The sequence below is a fragment of the Cygnus olor genome, chromosome 3 (genome assembly GCF_009769625.2).
Source record: "Cygnus olor isolate bCygOlo1 chromosome 3, bCygOlo1.pri.v2, whole genome shotgun sequence".
Classification (NCBI taxonomy): Eukaryota; Metazoa; Chordata; class Aves; order Anseriformes; family Anatidae; genus Cygnus; species Cygnus olor.
In genome coordinates, this window is record NC_049171.1 from 6,835,256 (window position 1) to 6,855,607 (window position 20,352).

Sequence of the window (20,352 nt, forward strand, 5' to 3'; positions counted from 1 at the left end):
TAAACTACAGCAAGGAAAATATTAAGAAATAGCTTTATAACTGTATGGCTATTTAAGCACTGAAACAAGCTGCCAAGGCAGATTATGGAGCTGCTAGTAATGCTGCTATTCAAGGCTGGATTTGACATTGCCCTATTAGGGATGATATATGTAGAGCTAAAATATTTCTGCCATGATGCAGCTCCTTTCCATCCTGAATGAACCAAATGTAAATGTGATGTGCATCGATACACATTAAGTACAAGGAATGAAACTCCTGTTAAATGAGATCAATGGGCAGAAAAGGTGTATCCAATAAAGAACCTTAAATAACCCAGTGGTAGGAGTAAGGATTGCTAATGAAAGGGTAGAAAAATGAAAACAAGGGGTGTTCAGACAAATGCATGAGGCACCTGAAAAGGAAACATCCTTTACTATTTGAACAGAATTTGTGTATTAAGAGTACTAAACATACATTTTCAAGTGCAAAAGAAAACCATTCCTTTCAGCCTTTGACTTTTTCACTCGGAACATGTTCTCTTCTTTTATCAAACTATTTTTTCAAAGGACTTGCAGAAATGCTTGCAGCTAATTGGAAGCAGCTCAAATGACAGCTACTAGTCTCTTAGCTGCAGATGGAGAGCTGAGAAAGTTGTTTTAACAAAAGAAAGAGGAAAAGGGAAAAGGGGAGGGGGGAGGGAAGACTGGAGAATTCACCTTGGACACATGGGTTCACACTGGAGTCAGTAGAAGGAAGAGTTTAGCTGTCTGCTCTCAAGAAAAAAACAACAACAACAACAAAAAAAAAAAAAAACAATGTCTTTTGTATTTTCTCTGTCATTATGGAGGACCTGGTAGTGATGCTCTGTGCTTGGGCAATGATCCAAGGACAAATGCTTCAACCTAAGCTGAGCCTCAGTCGCTGACCAGAAGACCTGCAGACCCAGCTCCTGGGGTGGGGCAACTGCCCTAAGGGATGATGACATTTGAGTTGATAAGAGGACGAGATTTACCCCTACGTCTCTACAGAAAAAGAGGTAGTCTGCAATCTATAAAGGATTCAAGTCAGATTTTGCATATTTGTGTTATATATATACATGTGTATATATGCATAGCTTACAACTTGTGTGTGTAACATCAGTGGTTAAAGTCTAAGCAGTCAACTTAGCTTTTGTAGAGATGCATAGGACCCTCTAGAGATTAACTCAGCTCATTCACATGACTTTGGAGTCACCTACTTCTCTGCACTGACTATGGAAGAAACTGAGATTTTGTCACTTTAGTTAAGGAAAGAACATTTGGGACAGCTGGAATTAGGTGCTTCAAGTCCTGTTGTTAGGACTGAGGCCAGCTGTGCTGTTTCTGCATCTCTTTCATCCCTGGGTATGAGAAGGTCCAAAGGACATGTGACGAGATATCCTCATTTGGCCTGTGTTTGAGGGTATGAGGGACAGCCCTAGTCCTGTCATCTCTCCCTAAGCATGCCAGCTCCAAGACATTCCTGCAGGGCCAAACCGCATGGTATGAGTGTAGCAGAGGATCCCAGACAGACCTTGGTCTTCTACTCATAATCCAGGAAAGGATAATGTTCCAGGGGGAAGCGGGGGGGAGGGGGAAATATTCATTTCCTATAGATATGTAAAAACAAAAAACCAAAACAAAACCAACAACAACAACAAAAACAACCTCTAGAACTGTGACTTGCTAGGGAGTATAACAGGTTATTGGAAAATCATCTTTGCAAATAAGGAAAATATCTAAAGCCATTCATTTGAATTACCTATGTTATATGGCCATTCAAACAGGTTATTTTAAATATATATTTTTTTATCTTTCCATTGTTTTCCTCCCACTTCCCTGTGTTTTTGTTGTTATTCTCATTTCTTACCGTAAGAGTCAAGGTCAGAAATTTTTTAATAAAGGACAAGGTATTTCAAAATCCTTAATGATTTGCTAAGTGGATGGGGACATGAGCTACTGTAACATATAAAATTACAGATTAATTGTATTTCTAAGGTTAGAAATACTATGATATGTCAAGTACAGGTAAACTAGAGATAGCATGCACTTCAGCCCTCACATTTTTCTTCTGAGATTTAAAAACAAAATACTTTTCACATTTGTACTATGACATTTTTCTGTAATTTCCAATGATTTTACCACTAATGGTAATGCTGTGACATCTCAAATTTGCTTAAAGATGCTCACCAGTCATAACTTTAACAACTGCTATATTTGTCCTCTGAAAAAGGTTAGATGGCTTCTGCCTGAAATAACTGCCTGGAGTCTTGTCTGATTTTGCTTTGCCTCCTCTTTCTATTTGAATAACTCAGCCAAGGGAAGGAATACCTGGGAATTCAAACAGAAAAGTCTGCACTGTAGGCACAATCTCTACCTTGCTATTTAGCATTTTCACATTAGGCATAGGCTTACTGATGGAAACAGGTAGTCTCTAGCTTCCTATAGATTTTGTACCTCTTTACTGCACTACTACTACCAATATCATTGTTAGTAGTAGTAATAATACAATGTGTTATAGGGCATCCTTTGAGCTTAGTGTTGCCTTAAGACTCAGAGAGAAGTGGCATTTCCCATAAAGATCTTAGAATCTTTCCCATAAAGATCTTAGAATTTTCAGGATTACGAAGGAGAGGAAATATCCTGTCACTGTGAATCCACCTGTCTAAGAAACACATATATTTTATAATACAAAAAGCATAATTACACTCTAGTACATTGTAGTTACTTTTTTTACATAAGATTTCCATTATATAATGAAGTACTTCACTGACTGGCCAAAAATAATTATGGTGCAAAATTACGTAATTAATATACCTGTACTTAAAAATATAGTCATATTCTCATCTGAGTTAAATTACTGTCTCTCTGATGATATCAGTCTGGTTCCTGTGCATTAAAACACAAATCATGGGAGCAATAATATCTCAATTATGCAGTTAACCTTCTGGTTATATTAATTAGTGATGATTAGACATGGGGAACCATAATTATATCACGTACGTAACATCTATTTGAAATTGTGTTGTGAATCCAAACAAAAAAAGGCAGATGTAATATCTAACTAGGTACATTTCTCAGGCCTAGAACTAATCCAGAACCCAGAGACTCTCTGTCTCCTAAAAGTCTCCAGTGATGATAGATCTGCTAGTGTCAAGCTTGCAGAAGAAATATCAGTTTGTATTCGTCCTAGAAGATAAATCATTGTTAGATGCAAGGCCAAACTGTCCCATATTCTGATTTCACATAGCAATTAATGAAAACAGACTTAAAAACAAACAAAAAAGATAGAAAACAAATGAAAAAAAAAGCACTTAAGTCCAGTTAGTTCCTAAAGGAGCAAGCCCTGAAGCTAGAGAAATACCTCTTCACTACCTTATTATATTTAGACATTTGACTGGAGTATAAGGAGCTAAAAGTGAGCACCTGTTTGAAGGATATTCTAGCACTCAGAGCAGTAGCTGCGTAGGGTCTTTCTTAAGAGTTTCTCCTTATGACTCGAACAAAGCAGAGTAGATACTGTATTGGGGAAAGCAGATTTCCTGAGGCAGTTGAGAAGACCAGGGTTTTAGGAAAAGGGACTCAGAGCAAGTAGGGTTCTCTGCCACTGTCCTCTTGCCTTATTAAGGCTGAAGATTCTCTGTCTGAAGAATAAAGAAAAGCCAGCCTGAGCTAATGCTCTTCCGCTAATATTCAGAGACATGCTTTATCCTAGCAGACCATTCTCCTAGAGGTAGGACTGCTGTAAATAATTAATGTGTAGGTAATTCAGTTTAAATTTATAAAAAAAAATATTAAATATTTCACTTTTATACAGTCTTCTATCACTTGCTGAAACGCACAAAAGTTCTGCACCAGGATAGAAATTATGGACCTAAATATTTGTAGAAGGCCAGGCATTATTCTCACGTGACAAATGATAGGTCATGAGGAAATGGTCTCAGGTTGTGCCATGGTTTAGATTGGATGTAAGGAAGAATTTCTTCATGGAGAGGGTGGTCAAACATTGGAATGGGCTGTTCAGGGAATTGGTGGAGTCCCCATCCATGGAGGTATTAGTGACGTGTAGACATGGCACTAAGGGATGTAGTTTACTGATGGGACTCAGTAGGTCAGGGTGATGGTTGGGCTTCATGATCTTGAAGATCCTTTCCAACCCAGATGATTCTATGATTCTATTCCTGTCATTTGTATGACAGCATCTTGCTCTGCAAGAAAAGAACAAGTGCAGATGAACAACACAGAATTTCATTAAAATTAGTCCTTTAGGATGTCAGAAGAAACAGTGTATTTCTGAATAAAGTGAATAAAAAATAAATATCTGAATATTCTTTAAATTAAGATTTTTCAAATGTCAGGTTGAATCATTCCAAAGCTGCCAGAATTCATGTTGCTCATGTATTTTGGGTAGCAATGCACTGCCAGGCACTTAGTGGTTTTACCCATGTAAATGCCTGATTTTATTTTCTTCCTCCTCTTCTTCTTCTTCTTCTCCTTCTCCTTCTTCTTCTCCTTCATGTTCTTCTTCTTCTTCTTCTTCTTCTTCTTCGGGAAAGGAATTTGCAGGTAGCTTCGCCCTGTTTCACACGTCTCTGAATTAGAGATAATGAGGAAACAAGCGGTAGAAACAAAAACTTGAGCAAGGTTGAGATAAAGTAAATTGGCTACAGTGTTAAAGATGAGCTTTGGGCAGTGGCCTATTGCTGGCTGGCTCGAGGCGCATGACTGAGGGTCTCTAACCAATTATATGGCAGATTCGGGCGCGTGGACAGCGCGTGGGACTATGGGGAAAGTATATGTAGTAGTGAAAAAGGGCAATAAATGTCTCCTGTTCAAGAGCCATCAGGAGTCCCTGTCTTTCATCCCTTCATTCTTCTTCTTCTTCTTCTTCTTCTTCTTCTGCTTCTGCTTCTGCTTCTGCTTCTTCTGCTTCTTCTGCTTCTTTTCCTTCTGTTTCTGCTTCTGCTTCTTCTGCTTCTTCTGCTGCTTCTGCTGCTTCTGCTTCTTCAATTTAAGTAGCTTGACTTTGAAAGTCTGACTTGTAAATCTGTATTTTTAATTCAGGGAAACTTTGTTTTGCAAACTTTTTATTTACATTCATAGAATTATTATTTGATGCATTATTCGTTTCTTCTATCAGCAAGAGACACTGGTACAACATGGGCCATTGTTATGCATTGCCCTACAGAATTAATAGCCTTGGGGTCTTCAATGGATCTATTCTAATGATTGGATCACTTCACAGTAAACAAGGTTCAATAGAAATCTCTGCCCTGTGAAGATCCCAGTTCTGTGAAGCCCTGGGCATATCATGGGCAGTGCAAGATGTCATTAGCTGGCACCACCATTCAAGGCACTAAAGGCATTGGGCTCTTCACAGGAGTAACCCTGTAGGACTTTGGAAAGTCATGCTTCACATCTTTTACTTGATCAAACCGAAAAACTGTTCCCTAATATTTTCCAAAAACTGTTTTTAACATCTCTAATATATTTCCAACTCACTTTGGGATTCCTGAATGAAATTTTTGTAAAAGGTTACTTAAGTGTATTCTTTCTCAACATGAAATTTATTCAATATAATGTTACAGAAGCAATCCTTGGAAATGTTTCATTTCAAGAGAGTTTAGTTTTTTTTGGTTGTTGTTCTTTTGCTTTTGGCAGTGGCTGTGACAAAAGTGACAGCGCAAAGCACAACAGAAAGTTATAAATATTACTTTTCCTTAGACAGTGAACTCTTAAATTTCCACCATTCTAAATGGGAAACTGAGCCACTCTGCTTTCAGAAACTCCTACCCTTGTCTAATCCTGGGGCTGCAGCATATGTATGAATTAAGCACAATGTACTGTTATTACAATTGATGCTCCTGGGATGTATGGATGCTGATGTTTTTCAGGTCAGCCTGAAGATGAGTTTCTACAGATAGTGTTTGCTGTTCCTTGGGAGTGGCAACTCGGGGATCCATCAAGCAAAGAGCATGTTCCCTGATCTCCACAGCTGTCTGAAAAAGGATGCCAGCAGAGAAATAAACAATTAATGGAAGTTGCTTTTTACCACTTCAGGTTGTTTATATATATATATATATATTTTGGCCTCCACTTCGGCTTGCTGCACAAAGCAAGGCAGTGCCATTTAGTTGATACGCATCTCCTGACACCCAACAAAAAGGTTGCCATAAACCGATAACAAGCATGAGTCTTCCCTTTGATACTGTTCATCTTTTCTCCATCCTGTTACATAGATCCCTCAAACAAAGCAGTTTCAGGTCCTCTTCTCTCATCCTGGAGCTAATAGGAATGGTCCAATCCTGGACCATACAGCTAAATTCTATTTTTCCCCAATACAAATTCTGCATCCATATTCACACCATTTCAGCAAGCCACCAAAACATGCATAGGATATGCATAGAAGAGTGAAAATTGGCACAGATCAAACTTTCTGGGGTCATTGTCAGGATTTAACAGTGCTGATGATTGAATTAGAGACCTTGGGATGGCTTTGTTTATCTGCATTAATGAAGCTGAACCAATTTTGCAAATCCTTTTTTTTTTTTTTTAACCTCACTTTTCCCTTTTGCAGCTGGATTCCTGACCATCCACTCCAATCCACTCCTTCCTACCCTGGCCAGCTGCTGATGGTGGGTGCAAGACCAAGAAGGAAGCAGCCTGCCTCCTTGATTAGGGACATGAACGCATGGGCAGGAGACAGATGAAATAGAATGCAGAGGGCTGGAAGATGCATATGCCTGTGGGACTTTTCTTGAGAGGAAGAGCAAGTAAAACTTGTTTATTGATGGGGTGAGTTTTTAAAGAAAAATATAAGACCTGCTCCAAATCTTAACTCTACCTTGTGCCTTTGCATACTTAGTTATCTCTTAGTGCAGCAGAGGGCTAAGCTTGAGTACTGCAAGCATGAAGTTTAAGAAATTAACTGTAAAGATGCAGAGAGATTTCCACACATAAGGTTTTCTGACCTCAAAAAGTGAACATGAAGGTTTGGGGGTCTGGGCTGCCTCTGTTGAGACTTTGCATAGAGTCATAAGCGGGGTTCACACTAACGATATGACAAGATGTAAATGTGATGGCACCAAACACCACTGCCTCAGCAAGCCATTTTGGACATGTTTCCCTCTTCCTTTCCAGCATACCTTCCTAACAAACTAATTAAATACACAGATGAGATAGATGTGCTGGAACAGAATGAGTGTGGAAATAATGAAAACAATTCAGCTAAAAGAACTGTTTTTATGTCCATTTGTTGGCTGCACCTTCCCCTGCCAGGGTGCAACACAAAGGAAATCTCTGCAGCTGATCTTGGACTTCACAAACTGAGGGATTATGTACTACAGATACTGACAGCCCCTTTGCTTACAGCCTGGCAAACGCCACAGCTGTAATCTCCTCTCTGCGATAAAGTCCATCAATCTTATTCTTACACCAACCCATTCCCCTCTGCCCCTCAGACAGAGCTGGAAGAGAAGCCCTCCTTAGGAAGGCCACTAAAATCTTTCCTTCCACATTCTCCTCCTATTTTAACTCACTCTTTTGGCTGGCTTCCCATCCAAGTCAGGTCAACACGTATCCATTTTCTGTGCTGAGCTGACTAGTTTTCAATAGCAATTTCTCCTTTGTTTTGTAACAGAGATCAATAAAACTGCCCCCCTTTCATATTGGCCGAGATTCCAGCAACATCATTTGCTCTTTATTGTTGCTACTGCTTTGTTTTGTTTTCCGTTTTTTTTTTTTTTTTTTTTTTTTTTTTTTGCAAGGCACAGATCAATTTAACAAGATGAAAACAACTTAGACTTTCACTCAAGGTAAAATCTGCATTTTATAAACCAGGATGTAATTTACTATCCTGTCATTAAGCTCTGTTAATCCTATTATTATGAAGATAAATAATTACCCATAGCGAAGAAAGGGATTCCCAACAGAGTAGAATTATATTTTCCATCAGTAATGAAAAATATCCCTGCCGCAGTGACACTGGAAATACAGATAGTGAGTACTCCCAAGAGTCCCAGGAAAGGTTTGCTACGCAGGCAGTCCTTCATGGAGCTCGAGAGGGTAGCAGTCAGGAGGATCAGCATCAGGCTCACCAAAATCTTGCCCCTGGCCAAGAGACTGGTGTGGTGGAAGTCCTTCCAGAGGCTGAAGGACGCTAGTGAGTAGAGCTGCAGATCTTGGTGATCCAGCTGCATCTTGTGCATCAGTTTACAGAATTCACTCTCCCACTTCTCCCCAATGAGGTCCTGGGTGACAGAGCCATACGTTTGGAGGTAGTAAGTGATTTGGATGGCTCTGGCCGATTTGACTCTCTGGTCCTTGCTGTTGGGCACTTCCATGACCCCTCCGAGCTGGTGGCCAATAAAACTGCTCCTTCCATCCTGGGAGGGAAAGTAAAAAGATGAGCATGTGGTTATCCTCCGTAAGATGTGTCACAGCGATACCAATTGAATCTGCCCTTCTTTCACAGATGGGCTGAGAGCTTGACTCAAAGGCCACTGCAGTCAAGAGGAGTCGTGCTGTTCACTTCAGTGGGCTTTGGGTCACATCCCTGGTCCCTGCCACACCTCTCTGTTCCTTATTCATTATAGATTCATTTGCATTTCTGTGGTGCAGCTCAGGGACTGCCCAGATACTGACTGCAGTCCCCGATGTTCAGGGACAGAAATGTTGCATGCAAGTTCCTCATGCAAGGGGAGAAGAGCACTTTTCCACATTTTAACTTGACAGACAACAACAAATCTCCAATTACTGAAGTATGAAAAGTTGGAAGCTGGAAGATTTGCAATTTTCTGACACTTGGGAAATGGATTTAAAGAGTTGGAAATGTACAGAAAAATGGGGTTCTGGGTCCTCAGTACAAAGAGTACTTTAATGTAGGTAGATCTGCAAAGTTTAATAGCTACTCTTGCTCTAGAACAATATAAATAAAATCAGACTCTTTCAATTGCTTATTTGAGATTTCATGGATTTGATGGAACAGAAATAAGAATATACCTTAGCCCTTGATTTAGCTACGATTATATATGTATATTTCAAGAACATAAACCTTACCTGGTCTCTCTTATTTCAGTATATGCTAGGACATAAAGATTCCACAAAAACAAATAAAGGAGACACCAGGTACACTCAGAATCAGCTGCTTCCCCTGTCCCCCCTCCATTTTTTTTTATTTTTTTTATTTTAGTAGAGTTGTCTGCCCACATTTAGATGGTTGTTGTTGGTTGTTTGCTTGCTTAGTGTTTTTTTTTTTTTGTCTCTTTGCTTTTTTTATTATTTATTTATTTATTTATTTAGGAACAATTAATAAAACTTTTAAGCCACGGGTCATTCTAGTTCTCTAGAATAACCGTGATCTGCCCCTTTCACATCAGGGTGAGCTTGTGTGGATTTAGAAGTTCAAAACCCTGTTGCAAACTAAGGAAGAAGACTCAGTAGATTGGATAAAAATGTCCTAGCACAAGTAACCTCTTTGAACAAAATAACTCTAAAATGAGGGATTAAATGTCTGCAGAACACCAAACAACAACATTTCACTTTTTTTTTTTTTTTTCTGTAAATGGGATTAAAAGTTCTCAGATTTCTTTCCTTTTGTATTTAATGAAAACATAAAATTCTCAAGCCATTTAATATATAAAACATCTTGCAGCAGTGAGGTCACATGAGATAATACTCTTTGCCTAGATGTGCTATAGGAATGAGCTGACCGACAGCTTAAATCAGGGAGATGCTCTGCCCTACACACACACGGAGCCGTCATCTGAAAAAAGCCAGAAGCATTTGGGAAGGTGCTTTTATCATCTATAATGCCAAACATTAACCATTTCTAGAAACACCTGTGCTGCACTAAGGTTGCTACCTGAATTTGCCAGACTTGTGCAGGAGGTTACTCCTGCTGTTCCTCATGATTCCCATCCTGTGGAAAAATGAACGAAGCAAGATACCAGGCTTTATGAAACATAAATGTCTTCTGGGACATCTGCTCATACAGCAAATAAATATCAGAAATTGAGAGACAGTGCTGAAAATGTTTTATATACTCACCTTGTCTTGTTTCTTGGTATGCAAAGGAGGCAATCCTCCCACTGAGAAATTTCTCACTACACTTGCTTTCATGGCAACAGCTCATACTGTTTCCAGCATTTGCCCAGGGAATGTGACAAAGTGCTTTTCAGAAGTTCATTTTTTCCCTATTCCCAGTTGTTATTTCCCATTGAAATAATGGCTTCTGGCGAGGTATCCTGGCACTAGCTGACACAAAAGGTGATTTGCAGTCTAATGCCAGCTTCTCAAATCACCTGAAGACTCATTACAAATGTCATATAAGCAGAAACAGCTAGCACAGAGGGGCAGCGGGTGCTGTTTAGACTCCAAAAATCCTTCTCCCTGGCATTTCATGTTAGAAGCCCATTTTGATTCAGTATTTCCACTTTTTTTTTTTTTTTTTTTTCCTAAGGAGGTTCATATCTAATACTCATACACTCACAAAAGGTATGTTTCCAAGCTGGTAATTAAATCTTCAGCAATGCAGTGTCTGCTCAAATCGTATGCAACTCTGCAGTTAAAAATCCCCCTTGGCACCACTTTGAAATTTTAGGAAGAAATGTCATATTTCCTCAGCATATATGCAGTATTGACATTCAAACATTTTCAGTCACTGCAGGATACCTTAGCAGCACAGCTCCCATCTCAGAAAATGGACTGTAATTCAGATTTCATTGATTCACTGTTCAGCATGCACCATAAGGTTACGGGAAACTTTGCGATGACCATCTGCTTTCCCCTCTGTGAAAAGTGCACCGAACGACGGCAACATTTCAAAAGAGGCAGCAGAGCAGGCACAAATAAATCATGTTCTGCCGTATCTCCCATGAAACGGAAGATAACGGCTATTTGTTACACTGATGTACAATAGGGCACCCAGCTTGTATGTCAGCGAAATAGAGAGAGACCTTTCAGAGGGAATCAAGGAAATCACAGATGGTGAATTTCTTTGAGGTTGTTTTGTTCGTCCCCTTCCTTCCAAAGGCTTTCTAGCTGTGAAAGTGTTTTGCCTTTGATGCTTTTATAGCATGTAAATATAAATCTGCCACCGTGGCATTTGGGAAAATGGGGAACTTTTCTAATATAGCTCACATGTTGGCTTTGCCAAATGCTCCAAGAGAGAGAAAGGTCCTAGGCAGGGCTAACACATCAGTGGTTACAACCTCAGAAAGAACAAAAGATGTGAAAAATTATTGCCATTCATCCCATTTTACGGGTGTGGACTGAAGTGTAGAAAAATGAAGACCCAGGATAGCCACCTTAACCTTCACCATTTCCTAGCGGCCACCAATCAGGGAACCTAACTAGCCCTTTATGACTTGTAGGCACTTAGGGGAGTTATTCAGCAGCCCAAATTCTCAGTTGTCCTCCAGGACAATCTTGAAGGAGACATGAATTGCTAAGCTTGTGGACTGGGCCTAAGGCTTGGGAAACAAAATGAGGCCACAGTGACCTCTATAGATGAGGCCTGACGACCAAAGAGCAATTGAACAGGATTCTTCATTCTGCCTAGTTCCTCAGTGAAAAACAAATAGACAAACAAACAAAAACAACAACAATAAAAGCACTTTTTGTCATTAATTGGCATCTTCTTCATGGTATATGTCTATGTGATGCTGGTTTTAATTTCATAACAATAGCTTTGTGTTTCAGACTACTGATTCCTTATGTGATTTACCTGCAGATGTTGCTACTCTCTGATCTTATACAAAGAAAAGCAGACCACCAAAATAGAGTGTTAACAATACTTATTGGCTGTGCACCCTTTAACACCCATGTTTTTCCAAGGCATCCACAACAGAAGATGATAACTCTTTTGCAAGGTTACAAGCATGGCTGGAGACTGAATTTCAGATTCCTAGACTGTAACTCTGAGTTTTTCTTTTTCTTTCTTTCTTTCTGTCTGTCTGTCTGTCTGTCTAATCAAATCTTCTTGGTCTCTGTTCTGCTAGGGTACAAAAAGGCCCATTGTCCATTCTGATGGCAGCCAATTCTTTCCAGAGAATGTTTAAAAATAGTATGAAATAAAAATTACTTGCTGGGGCATGTAATATTTGATTTTAAACAGGGACCAAGTAAAAAATCTTTGCTTCAGTGGAGACTGTTGCATTATTTTTTGCTCACTCCTCTCTCTTTTCCTAGATACCACAAAGCCATCTGACTGAACATCGCAGGCTGAAACCAGCTGCTACTACTGAGCTAAATATCTTTTACTGGTGCTAATGTAGTCACAGATCCTCTGTGCATTTAGCCCTAAGGGGTACCAGCAATGCTCCCTTACTGCTAAATTACACTGGGACCTTTTTCGCCGACTCCTAGTTTTTGCATCCTACTGCTATACCACTCCCATTCTAAGCACCTTTGCAGGGTCTTTGTCGTCCAATTTGTCTTTATTTTTATTTAACTGATACCTCTTATCAGCTGGAGTGATAGATAATTATCAATCTATATTATAGTGGGCATGGTACTAAGGGACATGGTTTATTGGTAGACTTGGTTGTGTTGGGTTGATGGTTGGACTTGATGATCTTAAAGGTCTTTTTCAACCAAAATGGTTCTATGATTCTATAGCAATGCGCAGACAAAGCATGAAATCCTAGTTAAACTCTATTTTATCTTAAAAGCTAAAAAATGTTCAGCAGAGGGCAACCAGGGATGTCTTTTGAAATATACTGTGTGATAAACATCTCAATGAAATCAATGCAACCGTTTCTTGCCTTGATAAGGACATTCCTATTCTACCAAATACCAAAAGGTCATAGAAAGTATTACACTAAAATCCACACAGATTAGAATGAATTTTGTTGCTTTAGTTCACCTGAGGTTTTCAAGGTAAAAACAAAACAAACAAAAAAAAACATACTTCTTTCTTTGTAACATTAGTTAAGGTTTAACATATTGGGTTGCTCTTGCCTCCTTCTAGACTTAAAGTAAAACTTTGGAGGGAGTTCTTCTCCTTCATCAAATAGATTTCTCTGTCCCTGCCCCTAACATAGTTATCCATGAGGACTTTACACCAGTTGATCGCAACTGCAAAGCCACCAATTACCAGCAAATCCTGAAGCATCCCTTTGAAACAGTCACATGTAATGCTGATCTATGCCAGCAGAACAGTTTGCCTGCCCTCATTGCTGTGGTGGTGCTCTTACACACCCACCAGTCTGCTTGCTGTGCTTGTCCCTGTATGCTTCAGGAAAATCTACAGCTCTTCTGAACTGCTCAACTATGGGTAAACAGTTCAGAACAAGTGATCCCCAAGGGCAACACATTCAAGGTAAATTTGCACCTCAGCTGACTGGGAACAGGAATGCAGCAATGGCCATGTTCACTCAACAAAAAATAAAATGTATGAAAATGGTCATGAGAAGCTGTCTAGGAAACAGTACTCTAGGTCTCTGCTGCAATAAAGAGCAATTAAGTTATTTCCAGCTATTTGGCAATGGTGATATTCAGCTCACCAGCTACTCAACTAGATGAATTTTATAAGCATGGGGAAGAGGCAGGCATGTCCAGAGGATGATCTGCCCCAACCTAAGGTATGAGCTGAAAACAGACTTGCCCTATGCAGGTCTCTCTCTATTTACAGCACAGCCACAAGACTACTTAGACTTGATCCTAAAGTTTATCAGGCTAAGAAGTCAGGAGAGATTAACCCACCCCCAGTGAAGGGTGGAAGAACAAAGCTAGCTGCCAGAGTTGCCATCCCTGGATTTTTGGCCCCTTCACTGGCATGTCCCACAGGTTAACAAATATACAGAGCTTGAACACCCTACTAGAGATGTTAAGGACCACTAGAGTGATTTTTAAGTGCAGGACGTGTGTATCCAGAACTCCCAAAAGACAACCAGAAATGTCTGCATTTCTTTCTGATGAGTCTGGGCTCATGTTCCTTTCTCTTGCTGTTTTGGGTTTTCTAGTTTTCATTCAGATAATTTGAAAAGAGACAAGAACAGGAGAAAAATATTTCAAGAGATTTATATATCCTAGGATTAATAATAGAGAATGCAAATCGTTCCTAGCCCAGATCCATTCCTTCCAAGTAAACCAAATTATGGAGGAATTCATAAAAGTGCAATAGCAAAGTGTGATTGCTATTAGAGAGCTCTTCTCTGCAGAAGAGATTCAATACTCCAGGTGCTGGACATGCAGCATTTCTGAGTGGTCTTCCCCACTTTGTTCGTCTGGTATCACCACTGGGTTTTTAAACTAGGCGGCTCTGTCAAGTGAAACCTTTTGAAAGGGGCAGGCTGGAGGGAAACCTTAGAAGGGTGTCCTTTCTCCTTCTGCTTCCCATGCACATCCTTCAGGAAAGAAAATACAAGATAAGTGCTCTCAGTGACCAACTCACTCTGCACCCAACCTTCCCTCCTAGGCTGTATCTCACCTTCACGTGCTTTTCAAGTCCCTGTATTCTTTGTCCTATCTTCAAGCTGTTCCTTGCTCAACTGACTCCTTCACTATCACGGTCAAACTCTTGCTTTGTCCATCTCAGAGCCCAGACCAGTTCCTCTGGGAAAAGAGGGATGGATTTATTGCTTAGCTCAATCCCAGAACAGCTTTGCCCCTGGTTGGCCTAACCTGCACCAAGGACACAGTGGTGTCCTTGAAGGTGCTGGGTAGTGCCCATGTTGGCTGTGACTACACACCTCCCCGGTGTGGGGAAGGGAATTGCTGGAGGATAGGGGTTACAGGCAGCACAGAAAGGACTGCAAGCACCTGGAAGTAATTCTGGGGCGCAGCTGATCTATCTGCCCTTTAATACTCCCTCCACCAGCAGCAGGACTTCAGGCACAGCAGGGAAATAGCTTTGACACTGACAGTGCAGGCAGCGGGAGGTGGGTGCACCCCAGCCCTGTGGGATGGATGTAAGATGGATAAAGGGCACAGATGGCTTTGGGTGCCCAGCCTGGGGACTGGTGACGTGGTTTACTTGACAGGAGAGGAAGAGCCATGCAGTGGCTGGCTCAGCACAACTGGCTGTCGGTGACACTGGTTTGCCTTCCCCAGGGAATTCGTGTTGGCAGGACCTCTCAAATTGTGCCTAAGCCTGGGTGTGTAAATCTAGCAAGTCAGTCTTAAAATACTGCTGTCCTCTTGTTTCCAGCAGGCACAGAGCCACAGCTCCCTCCCCACTGCTCTGTTGTCCTCTGAGCTTGTGCTCTGTCCTGTCCAGGATGGAAAGCCTTGAACGCAGTCACCTTGAGCTCAGCACTCTGCTTTTCACAGCTTTTTCCTGTGAGTGGAGATTTTCTGTTTGCACAGAGCAAAGAGTTGAGTTGCATCCCAGTACCCTGGCTCCTAAATACCCCAAGATGAAGGATGACAGCAAAAATAATCAACACAGAATAGCAGTTTCCCCAGCCCACCCATGAATGGATTCATGTCCAAGGGATGGTTATGGGCAAACTGACTGGGGAGCGTGCTTTGTAGGGTACATAGGAAGAAAGTGGTTAAATGATACAAAAAAAAAAAAAAAAAAATGTAGGCTTTGTAGCGAATGCAAAATAAAAGTGGGACTGTAGAGCAGGACTCCTTAAAGAGCCTGGAAGGAGAAAATACAGCGTGAGAGGTAATGAAGGCAGCAGTTGCATCCTGTGAGCAGCCGAGCAGCCTAACCATGCTGTGCCACTGGCAGCTGCTCAGCGCAGCCCTGCCTGGGAGCAGCAATGCGGGCTGCCACCACCTCCCCGCATCGCCTCGATCCTTCCCACCTCCCCCTGGGTTCTGAGCAGAGAGGAGAGTGCTCCCGGCCAGCTTCAGCTACCCTAAGCTCAACCCCACAGAATAAAAAGTTTCAAGTGTTTCCACCCCCAAAATTATAGAATCATAAAATATCCTTGTTTGGAAGGGACCCACAAGGATCACGGAGTCCAACTCCTGGCTCTGCACAGGACCACCCAAAACCAGACCCTATGTCTGAGAGCGTTGTCCAAATGCTTCTTGGCAGCTTGGTGCCATGACCACTGCCCTGGGGAGCCTGTCCCAGTGCCTGTCTTTCTGGGTGCAGAACCTTTCCCTAACACCCAGACTGACCCTCCCCTGTCCCAGCCCCATGCTGTTCCCCTGGGTCATGCTTCACACCATGCCTGCTCCCAAGCAATGGGAGTTTGCAAGCCCTGTGCAGCTGCACCATGCCACCCTAGACATATGTGTGGACCTCTGAGGGGTGTTTCAAGCCCCATCCCCATTTCTGAGGGTCTCACCACTGTTCTGGAACAGGTCGACATGCAAAGGGTGTGCAGTGTGGGGGAGGGATGGGGTGGCACGAATAACTCCGGCACTGCCTCTGGTCCGGAAAGCAGCTGGGACTGTGACTGCAGATGAGTGTTCTACCTTTGCTGTGCACAGGAGCCATGGCCTGATTACTGGAAATTTTTGAGCAGGGACATATTCTCCCATCTGCCCTATTTTCAGCCCAGCTCGATAGCAGTGTGATGGAGGGCAACAAACCAGGAACTTCATATTAAGGTGCAGCGATTTGCCCCCAAACTGTTTTTCTACCCCAGAATCCCCATGCTTCCTCACATCAACAAGCTGGACAGAGTTCATATTTTTCATATTTTCAAATCCTGCTTTATGACTGACTTACAAAATGAGATGCCACGTGGCTTTAGGAGTTCTGCATTGGATGGTACAGTTGTGGCCCTCTGGCTGTGCAAACTGGGACCATTTCTATGCCTCTGGCAGGTGCTAAGCCATGAATTCAGCTATTCAGGTCCAATTTGAAGAGTTGAGCTTTTCTCCCTTGTCTTGTGCACAGCTATTGTTCATCCCCAAGGATTTTCTTTGTGCCAAGGAGAAAAGTAGGAATGAATTTCTAAGGAGGGAACACTGGCACAAGGGAGACGTGCAAAACAGCAGTGTTTGGGTATAGACCATTAACCCATCACACTTACATGTGCAGGCATGTCAAGGAAGAACACATTTGCCAACTTTCATATTTGGCAAGGTCTCGGAATCTAGAGCATGGATATTTTATATTAAAGAACAGTTCATATTAATTCCAATTTCATATACAGCTCAAACTCAATGCTAAAAAATGTTCAAAGGAAGGCAAGAAAATTATAGTTAGTATAAAACAAAGATATGTTTTTTTTGATGCAGACCAATGGTCCATGTAGTCCAGTTTTCATGTCTAAGGCATGACACACCAAGATAGTTTGTTCCATAATACAGCTGGAAAATGCTTTGGGGGGTTCTGTAGGTATTGTGGGCCTTCCTGCTCTTTAACAAAAGAAAGACTGAAATGAGCTGCTGGAAAGAGCGAGAAAGAACACACCTGTCCAATTTTTAACAAATAAATCTTTCTCCCAGATGCAGGGATTTGAATGAAATTGGCAGAAAAGTATAAGCAAGGTTAATGAATCAAAGCTGTCTTGCCCCCAGTGACATCCAAGAGCATTTTATTATTTCAAGACTGTCATGGCTTTCTCCACGTGGGTGTAAATAGGACAATATTACAACAGATTTTTTTTTCTATATCTGGTATTGGCTTAATCTTAAAGCTTCCCTGAAGTCCATGCAGTTACAGGCTAAACAAGAATTTAATTCCTAAAGTAAGAAAAAAAAAAAAAAGGACAATAGAAAACACCAAAAATCAATAAAACCCCCTTTCCTGCCTTCTTTCTGTCTTTCTATATCAACAAAAGAAAAAAGGAACAAAACAGTAAAACTTCATGCACTCACATAGCCAAGCTGAAGGGTTTCTGAGGGGACAAAAACTGTCCCTAAAATGGGTCACAGGTTTTTGCTGACGGGTTTGTAAACCTTCTGGCTTTGCGTGCATCCCACTGTGTACCTCTTTTAATTGTTTTTTCTACATTGTTTTGTCCAACGCACACAAGAATTGGGAAGAGAACCTGACAAGAAGCAAAAGGAATTGGACTTGCCTTTGTTATTACTTCATATGATGGAAATGTTAAACAATAAACAGCAGAGAATAAGAAGTGAGGAGTATAGCAGATCCACAGGAATCACTTAAGCTCTTACAATCTGAAGTTTCAATAATGACACAGAAAAGGGTGCCTTTTTTAAAAAAAAAAAATGTTTTATGTTGGCAAACATCTCTTTAATTTTCTCTTGTCTCTGCTCTTCTGTTTCTCAGGGGACCAGCAGCCAAAGTATTGAAAGGCTGCGATAATGTTTTATCAAAGACGAGGAAAAAAGAAATGCTGGAAATCACAGAACCAAGCGTGATGTGGCAAGATTTTGGGGCTAGGGTGGTTTTGAGGTTAACTTCCAGCTAAGCAGTTTTCAGGCTTAGCTAAGCCCAGGCTTTGAATGCAGGGTGCTGCTTGTTCTCACCCCAGGTCTTGCTCAGGAGAGCTCCATTCATGCAGCGCTCCATAAGGTATAACAAGGTACTGTAGAAAGCAGCTACACTTAAGAACACTTTATGCTTCTTGCTGAAAATTTCTTATTTCTTATGAGAGAATTAATTTTTTTTTTTTTTTTTTTTCCTCGCTCTCTTTATCTCTTAAAAAAAAATAATTAAATCTCAAACTTGGCATTGTGAAGCCTTTTCTCTACTCTAAAGCACCCCCTCCTCCCCTCCAGCACACACTGTTTGTTAATGAGCTTGGCCATTTGGTAGATGGAGAGAGCCAAAAAAATGTCAAGTTTCAGATGTTTTTGAGTTTTTTTATTTCCTAAGGTTGGTCCTGAATCTGGAAGGGGATGGTGGGAAGGAGGCATTTAAGTACACCGGTATTCATGCACTAAAATATAACTTTTGCTGTGATTCTGGATCTGCATAAGAGATAGCTGACTCCCACCTAAGGTATTTTGGATTCAAAATATTCAAGGAGAGTTTTCACTCCCACACATGAATATAAGCAGGTAGTTTTCTATTTGCAAAATACTTTAGATCTCCTTGTAAAGCATGGCCTTCTTGATATTTTTTTCATAGTAGCCCATAAACTTGAAGGTAGTATTCAGTGATTCTCTAAAATGTTTTCTTTAATTATTATTACAATCTAATAAATAAATAAATAAACAAAAAGATTTTAAAAGTTCCTGTTATCTTCTTCACTTTGGGCTTCTCATTGCCTCCCATCACTGCAAAGGTCTACCATGGGAAGACTGGTGACATTACAGGCCCAGCATTTATTTATTTTTTCAACCATTCACTGTGGGAGAGGGTGCTTCTTATGCTGTCTCAGACAGCACAGAGCACATTTGCAACGATAAGCAAGTGTTAAACAACAGTGTGCAACAACCTGAACGTTTTGCATCAGCCCCAAACCTTCATCTAGAGATTGCAGGAGCTGGTAACAATTGCCGTTATCAAGCTCCACATGCTGGGAGCAATTCATCTTGATGTAGCATTAGCACTGCTGAGGCCAGAAAGGAACCACAACAGGTACAGAGAATGCTGAGATCTCAGTTCAGACCATAGTCACTGGTTACCATGAGGTTCTGGCATGGCCCAAGACCCCGCTGTGCAAGGTGCTGTACAAATACACAACTAGAGAAGCTGCCCATGCTCCAAAGTTCTTCCCTTCTGTTGCTGGAGTTTCTCTAGTTGCTGTATTTCATGGTATAACCTGGTGATGCTGCCAAAAGAGGGGACCCTTCCCTCTCCTTCCTGAGTCTGCACCTCATCCCCGTCAAGCTCACGGAGCAGCAATTTTTGTGGAATGAGGTAAACTGAACTGGAAAACTAATCCAGGTTTATGCAAAATTCAATGAGAAAAAAATAATAAAAAATAATTCCCTCCTTGCTGCCAGCTGGCTCAGGGTTTCTTTAATTCTTGAGCTCAAAGCTTGTAGTTCAGTGGCAGTGTCAGCTCTGCAACACCTGAATAATTTCATCCTCAAGGTGGCTGTATTTCACGGCTGAGTATTTGTCCTTTCATGTGAGTACACAGCTGCTATTAACTTCAAGCAGCGTTTCTGATTTGGATGTGTCTCTTCAACCAGGACAAGACTCAAAGCATGAAAAGTCAAAATTTATTCTCTGAAGCCCTGACTCACACTGCCTAACAGAGCCTGCCTGGTTAAAAATGCTGGGACCACCTGGCTGCCTGCTGAGGTGGATGAGAAAAATCGGGTTCCTCCAGAGGCTGATTTCGGTCTTAGATGTCTCTTCAGTCTTAGGGTCTCATTCTTGGGAGTATTAATCCTCTTAAAGCCAATAATTTCTCAAATCCCAATTTAAATACCTGCATTAAATGCTTAAAGTTGAGTTATACATGTTCCTAGATTTATATGTTAATGCAGTTCCATTGTTAAGAATGACTTTAAGATACCAAGTAGGAAGAATATTCAGCTACAGTGTATAAGTATACACTTATAATAATGTGTATT

General features: G+C 41.0%; 1 protein-coding gene across 2 annotated transcripts in view; it reads right to left on the reverse strand.

Moving 5' to 3' along the window:
• Positions 1-20,352, reverse strand: part of PTCHD4 (patched domain containing 4) — a 95,365-nt gene that overhangs the window by 60,721 nt on the left and 14,292 nt on the right. For both annotated transcript variants that reach the window (XM_040554329.1, XM_040554328.1), the window contains exon 2: positions 7,901-8,381. In XM_040554329.1, the coding sequence (XP_040410263.1) occupies positions 7,901-8,381 (481 nt within the window). The remainder of the gene's footprint in view (positions 1-7,900; positions 8,382-20,352) is intronic.